The sequence below is a fragment of the Haliotis asinina genome, chromosome 1 (assembly GCF_037392515.1).
Source record: "Haliotis asinina isolate JCU_RB_2024 chromosome 1, JCU_Hal_asi_v2, whole genome shotgun sequence".
Taxonomy (NCBI): domain Eukaryota; kingdom Metazoa; phylum Mollusca; class Gastropoda; order Lepetellida; family Haliotidae; genus Haliotis; species Haliotis asinina.
The window spans coordinates 61,126,437-61,146,349 of record NC_090280.1 but is presented as its reverse complement, the minus strand read 5'-3'; the positions used below and the strand labels follow the sequence as shown (position 1 = coordinate 61,146,349).

Below are 19,913 nucleotides of genomic sequence, written 5' to 3'. Positions count from 1 at the left end.
CCTTAGATAAAGTGTTTATTTCAAATAATGACGTGAAATTCCTTAGATAAAGTGTTTATTTCAAATAATGACGTGAAATTCCTTAGATAAAGTGTTTATTTCAAATAATGACGTGAAATTCCTTAGATAAAGTGTGTACATCAAATGATGACGTAAAAGACAACGTTCCCTTTCTGTGTGCTTTATTCAGTCACACTAGTGACTTCTCAGAAATCCTTATTTTTATTTTCACGCATCATATACCGAAATAAGAAGTCATGACGGTGCCTTGTTGTACTTCATTCAGCCATGCCCTATAGTAAGTACATATATGCTCTGCAAAGACTGGTTCAAACGGGAGAATCCACTGCAACTGGTCCGCTTTCATAGCAGCCTAAATCCGAGATAGTCTTGTGCATCGACTTTGATATTCGTCTGGGCAGGGGACCGGTGTAGTTTAGCCAGCGGAATATACCCTCTTAAAATGAACAAAACGATGTCATTTACTAAAGATAGTTATTGAACCTTATGTTATCCTGTCCCACTCTGGAAGTCGAGTGAGGGAATTAGAATTAAGCACACCCAGAATCAGCTACAGCTGCATAACCGCGAGTGAGTGAGTGAGTGAAGAAGACTAGGTTTTAGCAATATTCCAGGAATATCATGATGAAGAAATGGACTCACATACTGTATCCGTGTGGTGAATCGAAGCCTGGATTTAGAGCAGTCTTCGATTGTCTGGTCGACGATCGGCTACTTACAAATCGGTGCAACATTCCCGTCTTTGGTATCGACCCAGGAAAAAAAACCCGATCATTATACACTTCTAAATACCATTGGGATGACCCAGTCTTTGTGGAGACATCCCAATACCTGAATTGTCATGATAACATCGGGCTGACGTGGATATAAGTAATACACTTTTCAAAGCAACCTCATTCCAATCCGCTCACTCTACCAACTATTACGGTACGAAGAACGTGAGTGATCACATAAACTGCAATACGTTAGCATCACTAGCTGTAACTTACCCGCGTTCTGTTCATCATTAGTCTACATCAGAGTCGTTAACTGTCTCTGTACTTGTCGGTGAAGTGGACTCCGTTTAATAATTTTTTCAAAAGAAAAGAAAAAAATCATGTCATTAACAAGTGGACTTTCAAATACTCACTGGAACAATCTTGAGCCACATAGAGAGTATGGCCTTGCATGTGTTGTACTTCCTTCTTGTGTTGTATTTTCTCCACTGCTGCACAATCGGCTACAACATAGGCTTACGCAGTCCTCTTCGTTTACTCTTGTAATCAATTAGACATTCCTGCATGCTTTTGTTTCTTCGTACTCACACCTGAACAAAAACTGTAGATGGCGGTCTAAAATAGGTGAACTGGTTATACACGAATGAGCACATACATTAAATGTTACCATCCATGTTGCCTTTCACTGGAATTACTAAAGCATAGACGTTCGACACAGCAGTCAAACACCACCATGCCAAAGAAACTATAAATGAGGACTGGATGAAAGCAGTTGCTGAAACAGGTGTCCAAAACACTGCCATGGCAGCAGGATCAAATACGTCTCCATTGAACAACTATTTCTTGTTTGTTATGTTTAGCCAAGATCAAACAGGAATGTACGAGGGGAAGTCAATATGTTCATAGAACTCGATATAAAACAGAACACAATGGTTGTGATATTGGTTTTATTTTTCAATATAGTCTCCCTGAACCTCGATGCATTTTGCCCATTTGTCTTTGAGACTGTCTATGCCCTTGAAATAGAAGTCTTCAGATTGGTCCCTCAGCCACGCCTCTGTTGTTGCCTTGAGGTCATCATCATTGGCAAATCTTGTTCCACGCAAGTGAGATTTCAAATTGCGAAACAGATAGTAGTCGCTGGAGGCCAGATCTGGACTGTATGGGGGATGGTTTAGTTGTTCGAAGCCACATTGTTGAAGAGAAGCTTGTGCAACACGGCTCTTGTGGACTGGTGCATTGTCGTGGAGAAGCATGACTCCAGCTGTCAACTTCCCACGCCTCTTCTCTTTGATGGCCGCTCTCAATCTTTTCAACAAGTCAGCATAGTAAGCCCCTGTGATCGTAGTTTTAGGTGGTTTATAGTCTATGAGAATCACACCCTTTGAATCCCAGAAAACGGTTGCCATGATCTTGCCAGCAGAAGGTTGTGTTTTGAACTTCTTGGGTGCAGGAGAATGCTTGTGCTTCCACTGCATGGATTCTTGTTTGGTTTCGGGATCCCAGTGATGAATCCAGGTTTCATCCCCAGTAACCAGACGAGCATGAAAGTTATCAGGATCAGCGTTGTAGATGTCCAACAGCTCACGACTGGATTCAACTCTCTGGTGACGATCATGTGCATTTAGGTTACGAGGGACCCATCTTGCGGATACCTTGGACATGTGCAGGTGTTCATGGATCACTGTGCAAACACTTCCATGTGAAATGCCACACTCTGAAGCTATCTCGTCCACCTTTATTCTCCGATCGGACATAATTAAGCGTTGGATCCGGGCAATTGTATCTTCTGTAATGGCTTCAGAAGGTCTTCCTGACCGTGGGTCATCTTCCAAGGAGCTGCGACCTCGCTTAAACTCAACTGACCATTTTGCCACAGTGGAATATTGAGGGGCTTCCTCGCCATACACATTGATCATGCGTTTGTGGATTTCGGTTGCATTCACACCTTCTTTAGTGAGAAACTTGATAACTGCACGAAACTCAGTTTTGGAGGTTTCCATGATTTGTGCAGGGTAATCGTCTTTTAAAGGCTCTAACTCTCAAGTAAATGCTCGAGGAAGGTTGGGTATCAGTATACAGAGTCACAGATGAATCAACTCAATAATGACACCAATGACAACATCACCAAGGATATATCAGCACCCACTTCTATGAACTTATTGACTTCCCCTCGTATATTCCTGTGCGGGGAATTTAATTTACATATTTAAATGCCCATATTCTCATGAATAATGCCACCATGGACAGTGGAGACTCACGATGAAATGGCATATGCAATATATTGAAATAACTATGTTAATAACAAACGTTATCATTTAACTAAACTATTTATTCGTAACATAAGCATGTGCCATTAAATTATGTATGTCATACGAATGACAAGGGTATGCCAGATTTAACAGCAATGGGAATGTTTTTGCCGATGAGCGCGGTTTGATTTGACAGTTAGAAATTAAAGGAGCTATGTGAAAAGACTGTGAAGTGTTGAACCTGTGTAATCAGAGATGGTAGGGAGTCCTGATGGTTAAAGCTTTACCTCGTCATGCTGAACGCGGTTCGATTCCCCACATGCGTATACATTGTGCGAAGTCCATCTCTGGTGTTCCCCGCAGTAATATTGCTCAAATACTGCTAAGAGTAACGAAAAACCCATCTTACTTTCTCAAAGGTACATCAGTAGCTCAAAGCGGACTAAATGAGATAAATTACCAACACACTGATATGTGACGGTCACAAATCTATCGCACAGGTAGGCTGCTCCGATGACATATCATTGTGACGTCATTAAGTTTATATCGTCACAACATTCTGACCTCATCAGGCTTTGGACGTAATAGCAGTGTGAGTCATGACAGGCCATTGTAGAAAATCTGCATTCGTAACTACTCGTCTCGGCTTGCCGGAATGACACGAGTAGTTACGAATGCAAAATCTGCTGTCAAACGATATCTCCTAAGAGACAGAGAATAGTACACGATGACCCAGGTAATACAATATTTATGAAACGAATGAATGGTTTGGTATCTAATGAGCGAAAGCGATAGGTTAGTATTTTATTTATTACCCACCCAACATTAGCAAAATAATATCGAGCAAAATACGTCTTTCGTAAGAATTCAACGATTGTGATAACACTCAGCTTTCTGCAGGTCAAGCAAGGCCTACTACTATCGTAACAGAAGTAATAGCATTGTGACGTCATGGCTCAAAACCACTCTGACGTCATAGTACGGCATCACGCGATGTTATTACACAATGTGTGATATCTTAATAGCAATATATATTAATAATAAATCGGTTACTCTCACATTAGCAGTATCTCCAGTAAAACAGTTTTGTATGATAAATGTGGTTATCAAAAAGAAACGGTTGGTGTAATGTCAGGATAAGAGATGAGAAATATGGATTACTCCATTACAAAAAGACGGTGCATGAAACCTGACTACAGTTAAAAACATTTTATTTACTCACCAGCTGCGATGACTGCTAATTTTGACATGAAAAAATGTATCCGTTTTGATCTACATCCCACAATCCGTTTTTACCTAAATCCGTATTTTCATCGAAATCCTCAGGTCCGTTTTGACCTAAAACCTCAGCAGTTACGTTCAGGCTGTTTCGATTGCAAGAAGAAGAGTGGTATGCGTTGATAGTGGTCATCGGGAGCTTTCTTATGACAGATGCAATGGGGGTTTATTGAGTAATGCCGACTGCAAGTTTTAAAGAATTTGTGGCTGGACAGAGATCAAGAGCTATTTGTAACTGTGGAGGATTTTATAAGGACAGAAAACGTCTCGTTTTCGGAATATTCACCGAAGGCGACTGGCGTGAGTATACATTATGCTATTTTTAATGCTTCATACGTCACGTTCGGATTTGGGGCAGGGGAGGGGGTGAGGTGTGGAGTCAACGGCAATATTGAACACATTTCGCAGTAGCTAGACGTTACCGGCATTCCTAAAAAAATCAGTTGGTGCCGTCCGTTTTGTTGACGGATGGGCATTGTAGCCCATATGTGCCCTAATGCTATACTCTACCAAGCTAACATCACGTAGCAATGATAGCCATAGTGGTAGAGCAATCAGAAAATCATGCCCATATTTAGGCATTCCGGAACGGTCCTGTACTATTCTGAAAGAGATTTCCACCCGTAACCCCGTAGTTGTTTTAATCATTCTATGCCGAAAAATGTAAGCAGGCCTGTGTTTTTTAATTAAAGCCTGAACTTAAAGGGGCACTGATGCGGACCGAATAATGCTTCTCGCCAACGGTCTAATTACGAAAGCAGACCGCAAATTGGTCAGCGCCCACTCCTTCGACCGTGACGGACAAAGGAACTGGGCTCCTGTCCATATTAGCAAAATTTCTTCACTTAAACAGTCAGGAGGCCGGATGCCCATCACATGCCATTTGTTTAAAAATATCCATGGTATTCCTTGTCTGATCGTAACCATATATCCCAGCAGTGTAGTTCTTTTCGGATGCTTGGATGGTATACTTACTGATCCAATTTGATCCTATTTCTGTGTTTTTAACCTCTATATTTAATCATGTTACATGAAAATATGATGTCTACAGGCACGTAGCAACCCATTTGTTTCAGTACGGAAGATTGCAAAGCTTTATATTTAGGTAGTTTTGAGTGTTGGTTGAGCTGTGATAGCAAATAGCATACGTAAATTTTGGTAGCAATGGTAGCTACAATGGTTTATTATTTATGATAATAAAACACACAGTTGATTTATTTGAATTCGTAAACAAAAAACGATGACCTTGGCTTTGGTAGAGAAATCTGAAAATTGTCTTACGTAAAAAAAACTTATTTCACTTATTTACCAAAGTACACAGCAAATGCCTGTGTGTATTCCTTATGTAACGAAATTCCGTTGGTATCCTCAAAACAGTTTCGGCCCATAAGTGTTTTCAGGCTGCATGCGACACAGAGATTACATCTTCCTTGCTGTAACTCGCGTTTGATGGTGTAAACCTACACGTGTTATTTGTCATCATTCTCTTGATGGTCAATTCATGAATTTATAACAGGTATAATTAGTAGCAACACCACTTCGGTTACTCAACAAAGGTTCCCATTTGGCATTTCTCCTGTCTGGAGTAAATACTCATCATTATAAATTAAGGTCTGTAATGGCAAATGTATTGTATGTTATGTAATATGTGCATGTAAGTGATGCAAGAGGGTTTATCACCTGAGTTACAAAAACAAACATCGATCAAAGGATTAACCGATAACACACTGATTGATTAATTACTTTTGTTCTTCTAGCGGATTTGTCAAAAGGCAGTGTGTGTAGATGACTACACCCTGTCGTAAAGTGTGAGTGCAAAAACAACATCCTCCCTTCAAAGAATTAACCACCCTTGCGTTGATTGATTGATTGCTCAATATTGGTCAACTAAATTACTTAGAATAGTGGACATCATACAATTAGTTGCCAGGTGTGCTATCTTGGGAGACCAATGAGAGGTTTATCACCAACGAAAGACGTGAAACGATGTGTTACTTTTTTCGCAAATGAGACAGTTGTAAGACACGCGACACAGAGCAGGATTATTTACCAGCTGCAGATGAATGGAATACGATTTCTTTTACGAGGATATTGATGGATACATACCTGAACAAGGTAGTAGCCTGACACTGTTGCTATAAAATTAGTCTGTTTTACATTCATTGTTTGCATTTTGTTTTAATTTATTTGTTGTAGCATTCAGCAGAATCTGTATGACAGAAAACACACACTAGATCGCGTATGTATGTGAAATAGGATCCACATTGGCAATCTATACAATGTATAAATGTTGCTGTTATGTTAGAAATTTACTATGAGTATAAGCAAATCGTGTGTTCTTTTATTAATTTTCAGAATCATACAAATATGACAATAAACTAATTAGGGTTATGAGACAAAATATAGAGACGTACATTGGCTTCGTTATTTTACCGTCCTAATAGTTTTTTACCATTTTTACCACTGGCAGATGATTAACCTTCAAAGTGTTTCATTTGTTTTCATAATACATTTGTAATGAAGTACAATTGACTTCACCTCAGTTGACCTGTCTATAATTAAACTATCAATTGCGTTTACGGACTGCGCAGCAGAGGTCACGAACCAGTCACGAATTCTGGGATATCATCCGGGTACTCACGGGAGAAAAACAATAACAAAAGTTTACACCAGTCCACGGAAAATGCTCCACATCAGTGCCCCTTTAAACCCTTAGGATAAACCCTAAACCTACCCCTAAAACCAAACCCCAAATCCCCGACACAGTCCTACATTTAGTAGAATACATTTCAGGCGGGAGGTATGTGTCATTATTCTCATAGAAAGTTTATTTTTACAAGATAGGTTTGAATGATGTCCACAATATTTAATGCATTGAAAATGCATATATATAGATTTTTCATAACATGAATTCATTAATGACATGGATGTAGATTGTAAACAATAATACTGTAATTATTTATACACTATCCACAATCACAAAGTATTTATTACACATTCTACTGGTGCTTCATTATGTAGCTAGGATCCTGCATCTGCATATACCACGGTGCTTATAGTTCCCGTTTCCATGTTGTGACGTGAAGTTGGAATGAACTTGTACTCAAACTGCTCATTTGCCATTTCGAAAGAGATGCATTGGCTTGCAGATAAACAATATATACTGGCTAGTGACCAGTTATCACTGCGCACCAGATATCATCAACACATGGCTGTAGCGCTTGAGAAGACAACTTGATTTGCAGAACCATAATATTTCACACATTGACACATCACTAAAATGGTAGGCTACGAAATCAAACTGTCTTCACAAGCGCTACAGCCAGGTGTTGTTGATAATTGGTACACTGATACAGTCTCTTTTATTTTCAAATTTTCATTTACTTTTGATTCAGTCTTTCATTGTTTTGTCTGGTATGACATGATTATAAAACAGTCCTATGATCTTGGATATACATTGAATTTATGGTTTTGAACGAGGCATGTCAACAAGTTAAATGTGATCTAACAACATGGCATACAATTACTGAATGTTTCAAAATCTTGTCTCAGCAAAATTCTTTATGTATTTTATTTTCAAAACTTTAGCTGAAAAATTAACCCTAGTTGAAAAGTATTCTCTCTAAGTGATTCCCAGCAAATACTGCTATTTTTAATATCACATTAAGTCATTTTACGTTCAGAAATGTGGATGAGCAGACAACATGGTTCTGAGATGATTTCCCACAACTCACCAGACAGGAAGTGAACTGCCTTATTGGGCCAGTACAGTGCTGGCACAGTATTGCAGTGCAGTACTTACAGTATCCACCCTATGTGACCCAGTAAAATTTGCCTGTAGCGGCCCACTAATGGAAAACAAGCATTGGTCCAGTGCTGGCTCTGTACTGTTGTACAAATACTACAATGTTCCAGTACCAACAGTACAGGCAAGAACAATGCCAGTACTGGCCCATTTGTGTGATATTAGGTACGTTATAGCTGGATCATTTTTTCTTGTCAATGATAAGGTCAGTGTGACATTCAAGTCCATTTTCAACAAAATGAGGACCCTTTGTCCATGACCTGCCTGCCATTTTACATGAAACAGAACTATATGGAGTGGTGGGATTGCTCCCATGTGCTTAACCTTGCACCAAGGTTGTACAGAAGGCTGAGCCCAAGGATGTGTAGTACTTCAATCCTTCATGATGCAGATCTAGAAAAGCAGACATTACTCAGGATGACAGACTGTTAGAGCTTATATTCTTTTAGAATTTATCATTTAAACTATCAATCGTTACCTGTCTGGGCACTACATTTGTGACTGTGAGAGAAGCAGTGTGATATGCAAGTGAAGTTTCAAAGTGGCAATTCAAGCACTTAAGAAGCGGCAACTGCTTTGTTAGGTGTCATTAACTTCCATTCTTACATACAGTTAAATGAAACACCATGTAGGTTTGGGCTATTAACACCTATTTGTAGAGGAACATTATCCTTGAGTATGTGAACTCAGTCCTGTTCAGTCACTACTCTTGTATGTATACACTATGTATACTCTCCTTGTAACCTCATGTCCTGGAATAAATAAAATTAACCAGAAAAGGTGGGGTTGGTCTAAATTAACGCTCGTCACATACCGAATGTGCTTTTGTTTCCCTCTCCCAGCTACTGCACTTGCCCCCCTTGTAATGCAAACAATAATATCTATTTGAAACTGTTCATTTGTGAAATAACTTTAATCCAAAGTTGAATAAAATTCTGAGACTTAAAATGTTCAATATTTTCATTTAAATGGCAAGAAGAAAAATTATGTGATTATGCTATCTCAGTTTTAGTTTATATGAGTTATTTTTGTGTTTATATTTAAATTCATAGGTACATTTTCACTGCAGAAAGACTGTAATCCAGACAACACAGTATCTCGGCATAACTCTGTAATTTTCTCGTGTAATATACAAAGACGCTTCCAACAATCATGGTAATAGGACAGGACTTGTTCAACCTTTTTAATTTATCATGCCTATTTTGCTTGTTTCCTAATGCATCCATGTCATTTGTCATGGTATGGCTGCAATGAAACATGAAGATGTAGGTGTCATTGATCTTCAGCAACCCATGCTTCTAATAAGAGGTCACTAACAGGATCAAGTGGTCAGACTCACTGACTTGGTTAGCACATGCCAGCGTTGACCAATTGCATTGATCGATGCTCATGCTGTTGATCACAGGATTGTCTGGTCCAGATTCTGTTATGTACAGACCGTTGACAAATAGGAAGAATATTATCGAGAGTGGCGTTCAACAACAACCAAACATGTCCTTTTGAAATGTTGCATTTGAACCGTTGCTGGTGTTTACTTTTAAACCATTCAAATGCTTCTTCCACCTGAGGCATGGATAGGGTTTTGCTACATGCAGGCATAGCAGAAAAATGAAGAGCTGGGAAAATTGAATATTAATTGTGAGTGAGTGTATTGTGAGTCACCACTGACTGTGTGAGTATGGTTGTACAACGCTTTTAGCAATGTATCAGCAATATCACAGTAGGGTTGGCCACATTTAGGCTTAACATTGAACCCAGGTGGGATATCGAACCTAGGTCTTCAGCATGATGAGTGAACACTGTAACTACCAGACTACCCAACTGCACCCCTTTATGCTGTGAGAAACAGTTGCAGTTTGAACTAAAATGCTGAAAAGTTAGCATAAAAGATCAGAAAATATCTAAAGGATATCTTTCTACACATCATAATCTTTTTTTCAAATACCGAATCTGTACAGAAAGGGTGTGGTGTAAGATAAAGTGTGTGTGTGCGTGCATGCATGCATGCGTGCGTGTGTTTTGTTTGTTTTTTTTAAGCAGGGATGCACCCACCTTTTTTTTTGTCCAGACATTTTGTTAAGTAACCATTGAATCTCAGGTAAAATAAAAATAAAGTGTGCGCATGCACGCACGCACACGCACACACACCTCCACACACACCTCCTTCTCAATAAGCTGTATCACCCCATGTACAGGTGTTGCCTTGGTGTTTTTCAGATTTGCTAGATAGACAGTGAGAAGCATCATAACACATCAAGGTAGGATACTGTCACAGACCAGTTCGGGTATTGCACAGGATATGCAAGCAGATATGTACCAGGATACCCCACCAGGTATGCCAGCCAATATGCAACAGGCAATGCACCATGATAACCCACCAGGTATGCCATCTAGCATGCAGCAAGATCATCTACCAGGTATGCCAGGCAATATGCAACAGAATATGCACCAAGATAACCCTCCAGGTACACCAGGGGGTATGCAGCAGGATATACCGCAGGATAATTCTCCAGGTATACCAGCTGGCAAGCAGCAAGATCATCCACCAGGTATGCCAGGCACTATGGAACAAGATATGCACCAGGTTAACCCTCCAGGTACGCCAGGGGATATGCAGCAAGATATACCGCACGATAATTCTCCAGGTATACCAGCTGGCAAGCAGCAAGATCGTCCACCAGGTATGCCAGGCAATATGCAACAGAATATGCACCAGGATAACCCTCCGGGTATGCCAGGGGGTATGCAGGAGGATATGCTACAGGATAATTCTCCAGATACATCAGGGGGTATGCAGCAAGAGTTGCCACAGGATAATCCACCAGGTGTGCAACAGGATATGCCTCTGGATGTGCTACAGGATAATCCACCAGGAATGCAACAGGATATGCCTTTGGATCTACCACAGGATAATCCACCAGGTATGCAACAGGATATGCCTCTGGATGTGCCACAGGATAATCCACCAGATATACCTCTGGATGTGCCACAGGATAATCCACCAGATATGCCTTTGGATATGCTACAGGATAATCCACCAGATATGCCTTTGGATATGCCACAGGATAATCCACCAGATATGTCAGGCAGAATGCAGCAGCATATGCCTCATATTCAGGTGCTGAGTGTTCCTGTACAGGAGAGGGCAGAAAGGGGAATAGGGCTTAGAGGGGAGCAGGTTGTTTATCTGCGTGATGAACAAAATGGGACTCAGCCACAGGCTATGAGGCAGACAGTGCTAGAAGGAGTTAGTGGGGACGAGGTTGTTCATGTGCGCAAGGAACAAAATTGGACTCAACCACAAGCTATGAGGCAGACAGGGTTAGACGGATTTAAAGGTGAGGAGGTTGTTTATGTGCGTAAGGAACAAAACTGGACTCAACCACAAGCTATGAGACAGACAGGGTTAGAAGGATTTAAAGGTGAAAAGGTTGTTTATGTGCGTAAGGAACATAATTGGCCTCCACGACAAACTATGAGGCAGACGGGGTTAGAAGGATTTAAACATGTTAAAGGTGAGGAGGTTGTTTATGTGCGTAGGGAACAAAATTGGCCTCCACGACAAGCTATGAGGCAGACACAGCAAAACTAGCAAATTTTGACGATTTCCAGAAACCTACATGAAACTGGGTAATGTCAGAATCATATACGTTTCCATTCACGGAAACTATTATTGTTGGTTTCCAGCACTTTCCTGTTGATGAAAATATTAAGATTAGTTTCATTGTCTGGAAACTGCCGGAAACCAGCAAGGTTAGTTTCCATTCCTGGAAACTGACAGGAAAGTATCATTGTTGGTTTCCATTGCAAAAAAACCACTGGACACCATCACTGAAGGTTTGCATTAGTGAGATCTTGAAAGAAACGATTGTAGAAAAATAAATGTGACTTCTTCTGCATATATCCAGAAATCTATATTAACCTACATTAAACTGCCTATTTGCTATGTTCAACTTAGTGATCTCAGTGTTTCTGTACTCCAGAATTCAAATAGAGGATATTTTCACATTAAATAATATTAATTTCAGGACAACGGAAACCTAATTGAAAGAATGTGGAAACTTAAGATTCTTTTTTAGGTTTTGTTTGGGAAACTTATGGAAATCTTAACTTTATGAATCACTGAGCAAGGTTCCACTGGGTTTCATATATTTCTCAACGTGGTACATACTGGTTTAAGTAACTGGGAGTGATTAGGCATATTACATATAACCGTACCCAAAAGAGCAATATGTTAGTGAATGTTCTGGGGCAGAATTGTATTTGTCACACTAACATAATACATGTACTAGACAGCGTTAGAAAATGAGACAGTGGTACCACTTAGGGATGAAATGCAGGTGGGGAGGCAGTCTGGAGGAGGAACTAGGGAAGAGGCACAATTCGTTAGTCCAGTTCGGGTCGGGACACAATCTGGACGTGGAACTCCAGCCGGGGCTCATTCTGGAGGCAGAACTCAGGCAGGGGCGCATTCTGTAGGTAGAACTCATGCTGGGGCACGATCTGGAGGTGGATTTCTGGTCAGGGCACAATCTGGAGGTGGAACAAATTGATGCTGGATCAGTGGCTTGGCCAAATACTCAAGAAGGTGCTACATTTTGAGCACAAGCTCAGTATCCAACACTTGCAGAGGCAACACCACAAAGTAGAGTCCAAGACTGAGCACTGCCTCTAGAAGGAGCTCAAGCAGGAGCACAAATACAAGGCGGAGCTAATGGAACTACTTCTTGTGTGAGCCAGGATGAATATCCCTGAAGCTCCTCTTCAACCCCAGGAAAATGCCTCAGCCCAACCACTAGGGCTGGACATGCTGGTGAACCTCTGACGAGATATGGTTACCGCATTGAAAGGAGGGGTAAGTTTGTCTTTGTCTTGTTTTTAACAAGCATACAAGTGTGAAATCCTAATGTGTTCATTTTGTAGCATAAATTCTTTCTCGACAGAAATTTCTCTTTATACAGATTTGCTTTCAAAAGTAACTTTTAATGTCATTAATACGATAGTTGAAGAAGCAAAAACAGAATTTTTTGTTTTTAAGCGACTTGGAATAACAAACAAAAATAATCAAAATTACTAAACTGTAACCAAAGTAACAAGAAAAATCCCCAAATGTCAGATAATGCAGTCAAAAAGGTTAGTTTTCTGCATCATTATGATTAGGAATGACTATCTAGGGGAAACAATAGCAATAGTCTGTCACAACATACTGTTGCATTCACAATAGTCTATTGCAACAATCTACTGCAATATTTTTGCAATAGTTTTTTTCTCTTTGAATTGCTTCATTTGAAGTCATTCCCCAAATACATGTATAGTGTACATGAAATAAGTATGAGCTGAAATAGTTGCGGTCTCATTTAACAAGAGATCTCAGTTCACAAATCAATTATGTTCAGCAACGTTTAGAGTGGAGAGTCATTATATGGGTTATGACTCACTCACACCTGAAATTTTCTAGGACGTCAGCCCTGCCCCACAACAAACCATTTTTGATACATATGGTATCACATTAGGCAAGTGAGTTGGTTGAAAATAGCCTCTGATCATCCGTAAGAAAATGGGTGAGATAGTAATAGCTATCATGTTGTATGACCTATGAGCATACCTGTGTGGAGGTATTGATTATTATTATTTTGTGTATATGTGTGAAAGCACTGTATGGTGCAGTTAATATGAATTTTTTATCAATCTTCAGGGATCTGCCTAAGTCAAGTTAATCGTTGTGAGAAGATAAAACTGATGACCAACTACTTCAGTGAGAACTTCTTACGCAACACACCTCTATACCAGTACCATGTTGATTTCAACTATTCATCAAAAGCTTATTGGTGATGTGCATGCTTTTGTTGGTTGTTCCTACCACATCGTTTATCTAATCAGGTACGAGACCCAGTCTAGTCTGTTAAATGTATCGCTGGTTAGCTCATAGCATGCAGATTTATAGTTGGAGATCCAAAATCAATGAATAATCAACTGTAATCTTCAACCCCACCACAAAACTTTTGGGAAAATATGGGACACAATCATACCATTGTGCAAATAAAAGAGGAGAGAGTTTAGTTTTATGCTGCACTTGACAATATTCCAGCTGTATGATAGTGTGTAAATAATTGAAATGGGACCAGACAATCCAGTGATCAGCAGTATGTGCAGTTGGGATGCAGTGGTGTGTGTCAGCCGAGTCAGCGAGTCTTACAACCTGATCGTGTTGGTAGCCTCTTATGACAAGCAGAGGTTAATGAAGATCAATTCTAACCAGGATCTTCATGACTGACAAATGGAAGAGGCACTCATTAATACTATGATGAAGAAGATTGAGGACACTTCCTTTTTGAGACACACCCATGCATCAGTTGTTAATGTCTTTATTTAACAAACATAGTAAAAAGGAAATACTCTCAAAAGTGTAATTAGATCTATCATTTCTCATGAATATCAATTAATCTCCTGAGATTGATTCATTCATTGATTGACTGATTATTTGATCAATCCCCATAACACAAATTAAATCGGAAATACATTTTGCTCCCAAATTTTTAGAGACCTTAATGCAGATAGGTAGCTATGGTTTTGGTAGCTTTTTATGGACTGGTCCATTGTCGTGATGGGAGGATGAGTGATGGTGACATTGATATTTGGACTGTATTATATTTTGCTCATTAACATCCCAGTAATAAACAAACAGTCCATAATTAGGCCAAATATGCAATGTGCTTTATTTAAAAAAATCAAGATTGTGGTATCAAGAATATTTGCCATTGCTTATTACTGTGAGTCACATTGACCCACCCCAACCCTGTGTTCACACACACCATGCACACAAACACATGCATCATTTCATGAGCCACACATGTGCGCACACACACACACATCACTACATGATCCACACAAACATCACTACATGACCCAAATACTCATCACTACAAGACCCCCCCACACATCACTACATGACCCACACATGCATCCCTACATGATACACACACACACACACACACACACACACATCACTACATGATCCACACACAAACACGCACACATCACTACATGATCCACACACAAATCACTACATGATCCACACATATCACTACATGAACCACACACAAATCACTACATGATCCACACACAAATCACTACATGATCCACACACAAATACACACACATCACTACATGATCCACACACAAACATGCACACATCACTACATGATCCACACACAAATCACTACATGATCCACACACATCACTACATGATCTACACACAAATCACTACATGATCCACACACAAACACACACACACATCACTACATGATCCGCACACACATCACTACATGATCCACACATATCACTACATGAACCACACACACACATCACCATGTGATCCACACACTCACCACTACATGATCCACACACACACATCACTACATGATCCACACACACACACATCACTACATGATCCCCCCCACATCTCTACATGAACCACACATACATCACTAAATGACCCACACACACATCACTACATGCATCACACACAGATCACTACATGTATCACACACACATCATTACATGAACCATACACATGTTAGTTACACATATTTGACACATGAACACATGCACATCACTGTATGAGTAAAACCGTTCTCACTTTCCAGTAAAAATATTTTGGTTGGTGTAGATGGCCGGTGGTATAACATGACAGAATGACAGTGTCCTGATCAGACTGTCCATTAGGTTGAGGTCAGGGCTGCCTCCTGGTGCTCCACCAGCCATCCAAGTATACAGCATCAACCTCAGAAGGTGGGTCACAGCTGATTCATCTCTTCAATACATTTATGAACCTACTGCCTCTTGCCTTGTATTCTAGGTATCTCACAGTCACAATCCTAGAGTAGCACTGTGAGAGGTACTGCTCACAAGTGAGACCTGCTCAGAGTTTTTTTCTTCAGAATTGTAAAAACGTGAGGTTTTATGTCGGAATTGTATGACCAAGTTTTTGCAATTGAAGTTGGTACATGTAATTTTGATTTTTGCCTGGTTAAAAGTTCAAATTTATTGCTCTTTTATATTTACCATAGTAAACTCATATTGCTCTTAGTAAGCCATCTGCGGCAAGTGATTAAACATTGTTTGTTGTTTAACACCGCACTCAGCAATATTCCAGCTATTTGGTGGTGGTCTGTAAATAATTGAGTCTGGACCAGAAAATCCAGTGATCAACATCCCGTATGAGTAGCAGTGTGCTGTATTTGTTGTTCAATGCCATACTCAGTGATATGCGGTCTGCAAATAATCTGGTCCAATCAAGTCTAGTTCTAACAATCCAGTGTTCAACATTATGATCATCGATCTGACCCATGAAGGTCCCTGGATAGAATAGGTCTTCAGCAATCCTTATGCTTCCCATAAAAGGCAACTATTCTTGTTGTAAGTGGATGGTCAGGCTTGCTGACTTGGTTGACACATGTCATCAGTTCCCAATTGTGCAAATCATTGCTCATGTTGTTGGTCAATGGATTGTCTGTTCCAGACTCAATTATTTATAGACCGCCGCCATATGGCTGGAATATTGCTGAGTGCGGTGTGAAGCTAAACTAAACTCACTCACGAGCACTGGTCTCTGCAGTTTGTATATACAATGACGTGTCAACCAAGACAGTGAGTCTGATTCCATTAATCACCTCTTACGACAAGCTTCTAACAAGTATTCTAATCTGGGTCTTTCAGGTCAAAGATTGTTCAATCTTACATGTAATGATTCAGTTGTCTGCATGCTATGTGTCATACTTCTCTCATCTGCTGCCATTAATTTCAGTTTGTAATGCAACTTTTTTGTTTCACTAATTTAATGTCTTTCTGTATATTTGTATTTTGATTAAAAAGTTAAAACTATCTTTAACTATATCACATTGATCTTTTTAATCACAGAAATAAATCACAGACATAAATCCACAACTCACTCACGTACTTACATAATCGGCTGTCTTTATTGCAGGTTGTTGAAGCAGCTGAGCATGGAACAGGTTCAGAAGCACCACTATGACTTCAGCAGCAGTGTTGACCGAACATACAATGTAAGTATTGTGCATGCTTAAAGGAAACCATTGTAGTCTGTCAGCTTGTTGTTTAAAGCATGATCAGCTTTATGGTTTGTTTGTTTATTAATTTGTGATGCACTCAGCAAAATTCCAGCTTTATATTGTGTCTGGACCAGACAATCCAGCGATCCAGCAATCAAACTATGCAAATGAGATATGATGACATGTGTCTACCATGTTAGTGAGTCTGACCACCCATTCCCGCTAGTCGCCTCTTACAACAGGCATGGGTAGCTGAAGATCAGTTTTATCCCAGATCTTCACAGCACAGACTGAGGTTTGACTCAAATCTGTGGCCAGTATTTCATAATTCATAATAAGTTCAGGAAATTCAGAATTTTAGAAAATTTGTAGCTTACTTCTAAATTAATAGAGTAAGTCATCACTTCTGAATGAAAACTTCAACTATCAATTTCCAAATAACACCACAATAACCCACATACGTTTGATAACTATCAGTGTCATGTAACTGCCAACTTGTGTTTCTTATGTAGGCTATAAGGTCAGATTGTAGACTGTTTCTAAACAGCAGCGATCTCTGAAGATTTGGTTTAGAATTGGTCTTCAGCAACCTGTGCTTGTTGTAAGAGTTGACTAAGCTGATGGGACGATCATACTCACTGACCAGGATGACAAGTCATCATGTTCCAGTTTGGTAGATGATGCTCATGATGATAATCGCTGGATTGTCTTTTGCAGACTCAATTATTTACACACAGCAACATATAGCACCTAATATTGATGAAAGCAGCAGTTTATACAAACCAACCAAAACATCAAACTCTGATCAGGTGTAGTTATGTCCCTTGTTGTTATTGTATGAAAACAAATGCTCTATAATACATAGTTGTGTGATGATTTATCGATACACATTGATGCATCGATCAATGGACCTCTGAAACATTGAATTGATACAAAATTTAAGCTTGTTGTATATCCTGATACAGTACTACAAATGGGCCATGATACATTGATGTTTAACTTTGTATATGGCAAAATCGCAATATCTGTCAAGAAAGACTTAGACATTTGAGATGTAGGAAGTGTAGTTAATATAGTGGAACAGCACTTGCACACACTTAAGGTTCAATTCAGCACAGCTCCCTACATGTCAGGAAACAGCTCTCACTGTTACATCAACCATTTGTCACCCCTTTGTGTGAAGGGCGTAAAGAGAACTATGTTTCATGATAGTTCCTTGAACAACACTTTCTATGATTGATAATAGAGCATGAGATTTCAGATCCTTTGGGGATTTCAGGACCATGTGTATCATGTATGTTTTGTGCACTTATCCCTGTTATCAGTCATTCATTGTTCTCATTTGAACAGAAGCCTTGCAACGCACTATTAAACCCCATTTCACTTCACCTTGTTCTATGACAGTTTCATCTTCTTTCTGTGATTCAAGGGGCACAGTGATGCCCACCCACTACATCGTCCTCTGGGATGACACACGTCTTCGTGGAGAGTACCTACAGAGACTCAACTACAAGTTGACCCACCCCTACTACAACATGCCACTCAGTGTCATCTAAGAGTACCACTAATTGTACAGGGGCAGGTGGAGTAGTGTTAGATTTAAGGTTTTAGTATCATGATATGTATTGTATTGCCATCCTTATATAGAGATTTGTATTGTATTGTAGCTGAAGTGCACAATACATTGACAGTATTTGATCTTGATGAAACTTTTAGTATCATGATGTAACATATCGCTTGTTGTCTGCCAGTACCAGCACTAATAGAAACAGTAGTCATTTGGTACAACTTTCTTATCATGATGGAATTATTTTGTTGTGCTCTTTTCCAAATTATTGGATAAACAATAACCGTATGTCTTCTATGTATTGTAGCCCATATATCTTGTAATTCTTAGACTAATAAATGAGATAACTGAACCCTAATTGTTGGAAACTCCTTTTCCCATTTTACCCCTTGAAGATCCGGGTTAGAACTGACCTTCAGCAGCTCATTCTTGTCAAGAGAGAGGACTAATGTTGCAGCCTTCAAGTTGTGTTGAAGTTGAACTTGTGGTGTTGCTCGTATGAGTGTGATAGCTTTTATTCTGTTGTGGCAGAAGACACAAAATAACAACAGTAATATGCTATAGTTTTACTGGAACTAAGTTCTTTAAATCAATATTTTTTTTTATTTCTTTCAAAAAATTATTTTCAGTTCTGTAAAGATGTTTTATTGATAATAGCAGCAACTTGGACATTTGAACAGCAACTTAGGATCTGTTCTGTTCAGTGTCTGATCCATATTGTGATCTAATGGGATGATGATGACATACATATAGTAGGAAAAACAACATAGTGTTTTAGAAAGGTTTTTGTCGATGCTTTACTCAAACACTTGGACAAGAAGATAAGGCATATCGATCTCCTTTTCATTGAAGGAGTTCACGAACCATTCAGTTGTCATGTATTACATGCCCATGCACAGAAGGTTCAAAAGCATGTCATGGCAAAAAGTCACTTTTTACGGAACAGAATATATTAGAGATTAACCCACCTGTTACACTTTCACAATATATTGCACTACATAATACTCCAACTCATATCAGAAAATAATTCAATACGAAAATTTTGACGATACCCAACCCTAGAAGATGTCGCACTCACAACTGGTAACCTGTGGTTATTATCGGAGAGTAACACCACTACTTCGTGGCTGTAAGACTAACGGGATCGTATGGTCAGGCTCGCTCACAGGGTTTACCCACATGCCTTCGTGTCCCAACTCCTTA

The 19,913-nt window shown here is 39.5% G+C and overlaps 1 protein-coding gene across 3 annotated transcripts; it reads left to right on the top strand.

The window, feature by feature from the left end:
- Positions 1-4,369: 4,369 nt before the first annotated feature.
- LOC137295554 (uncharacterized) lies at positions 4,370-19,062 on the top strand. Of its 3 annotated transcripts, none has more exons than XM_067826957.1 (6): positions 4,370-4,567; positions 10,290-12,927; positions 13,768-13,952; positions 15,742-15,863; positions 17,059-17,137; positions 18,573-19,062. In XM_067826957.1, exon 2 carries the CDS (start codon positions 10,372-10,374, stop codon positions 11,662-11,664), a length of 1,293 nt encoding a protein of 430 aa, XP_067683058.1. In that variant the 5' UTR covers positions 4,370-4,567; positions 10,290-10,371; the 3' UTR covers positions 11,665-12,927; positions 13,768-13,952; positions 15,742-15,863; positions 17,059-17,137; positions 18,573-19,062. The 3 variants fall into 3 exon arrangements, with proteins under 3 accessions (XP_067683058.1, XP_067683049.1, XP_067683067.1); XM_067826948.1 differs by having other exon boundaries at positions 18,548-19,062; XM_067826966.1 differs by lacking the exon at positions 15,742-15,863 and having other exon boundaries at positions 18,548-19,062.
- The last annotated feature ends 851 nt before the right edge of the window (positions 19,063-19,913 follow it).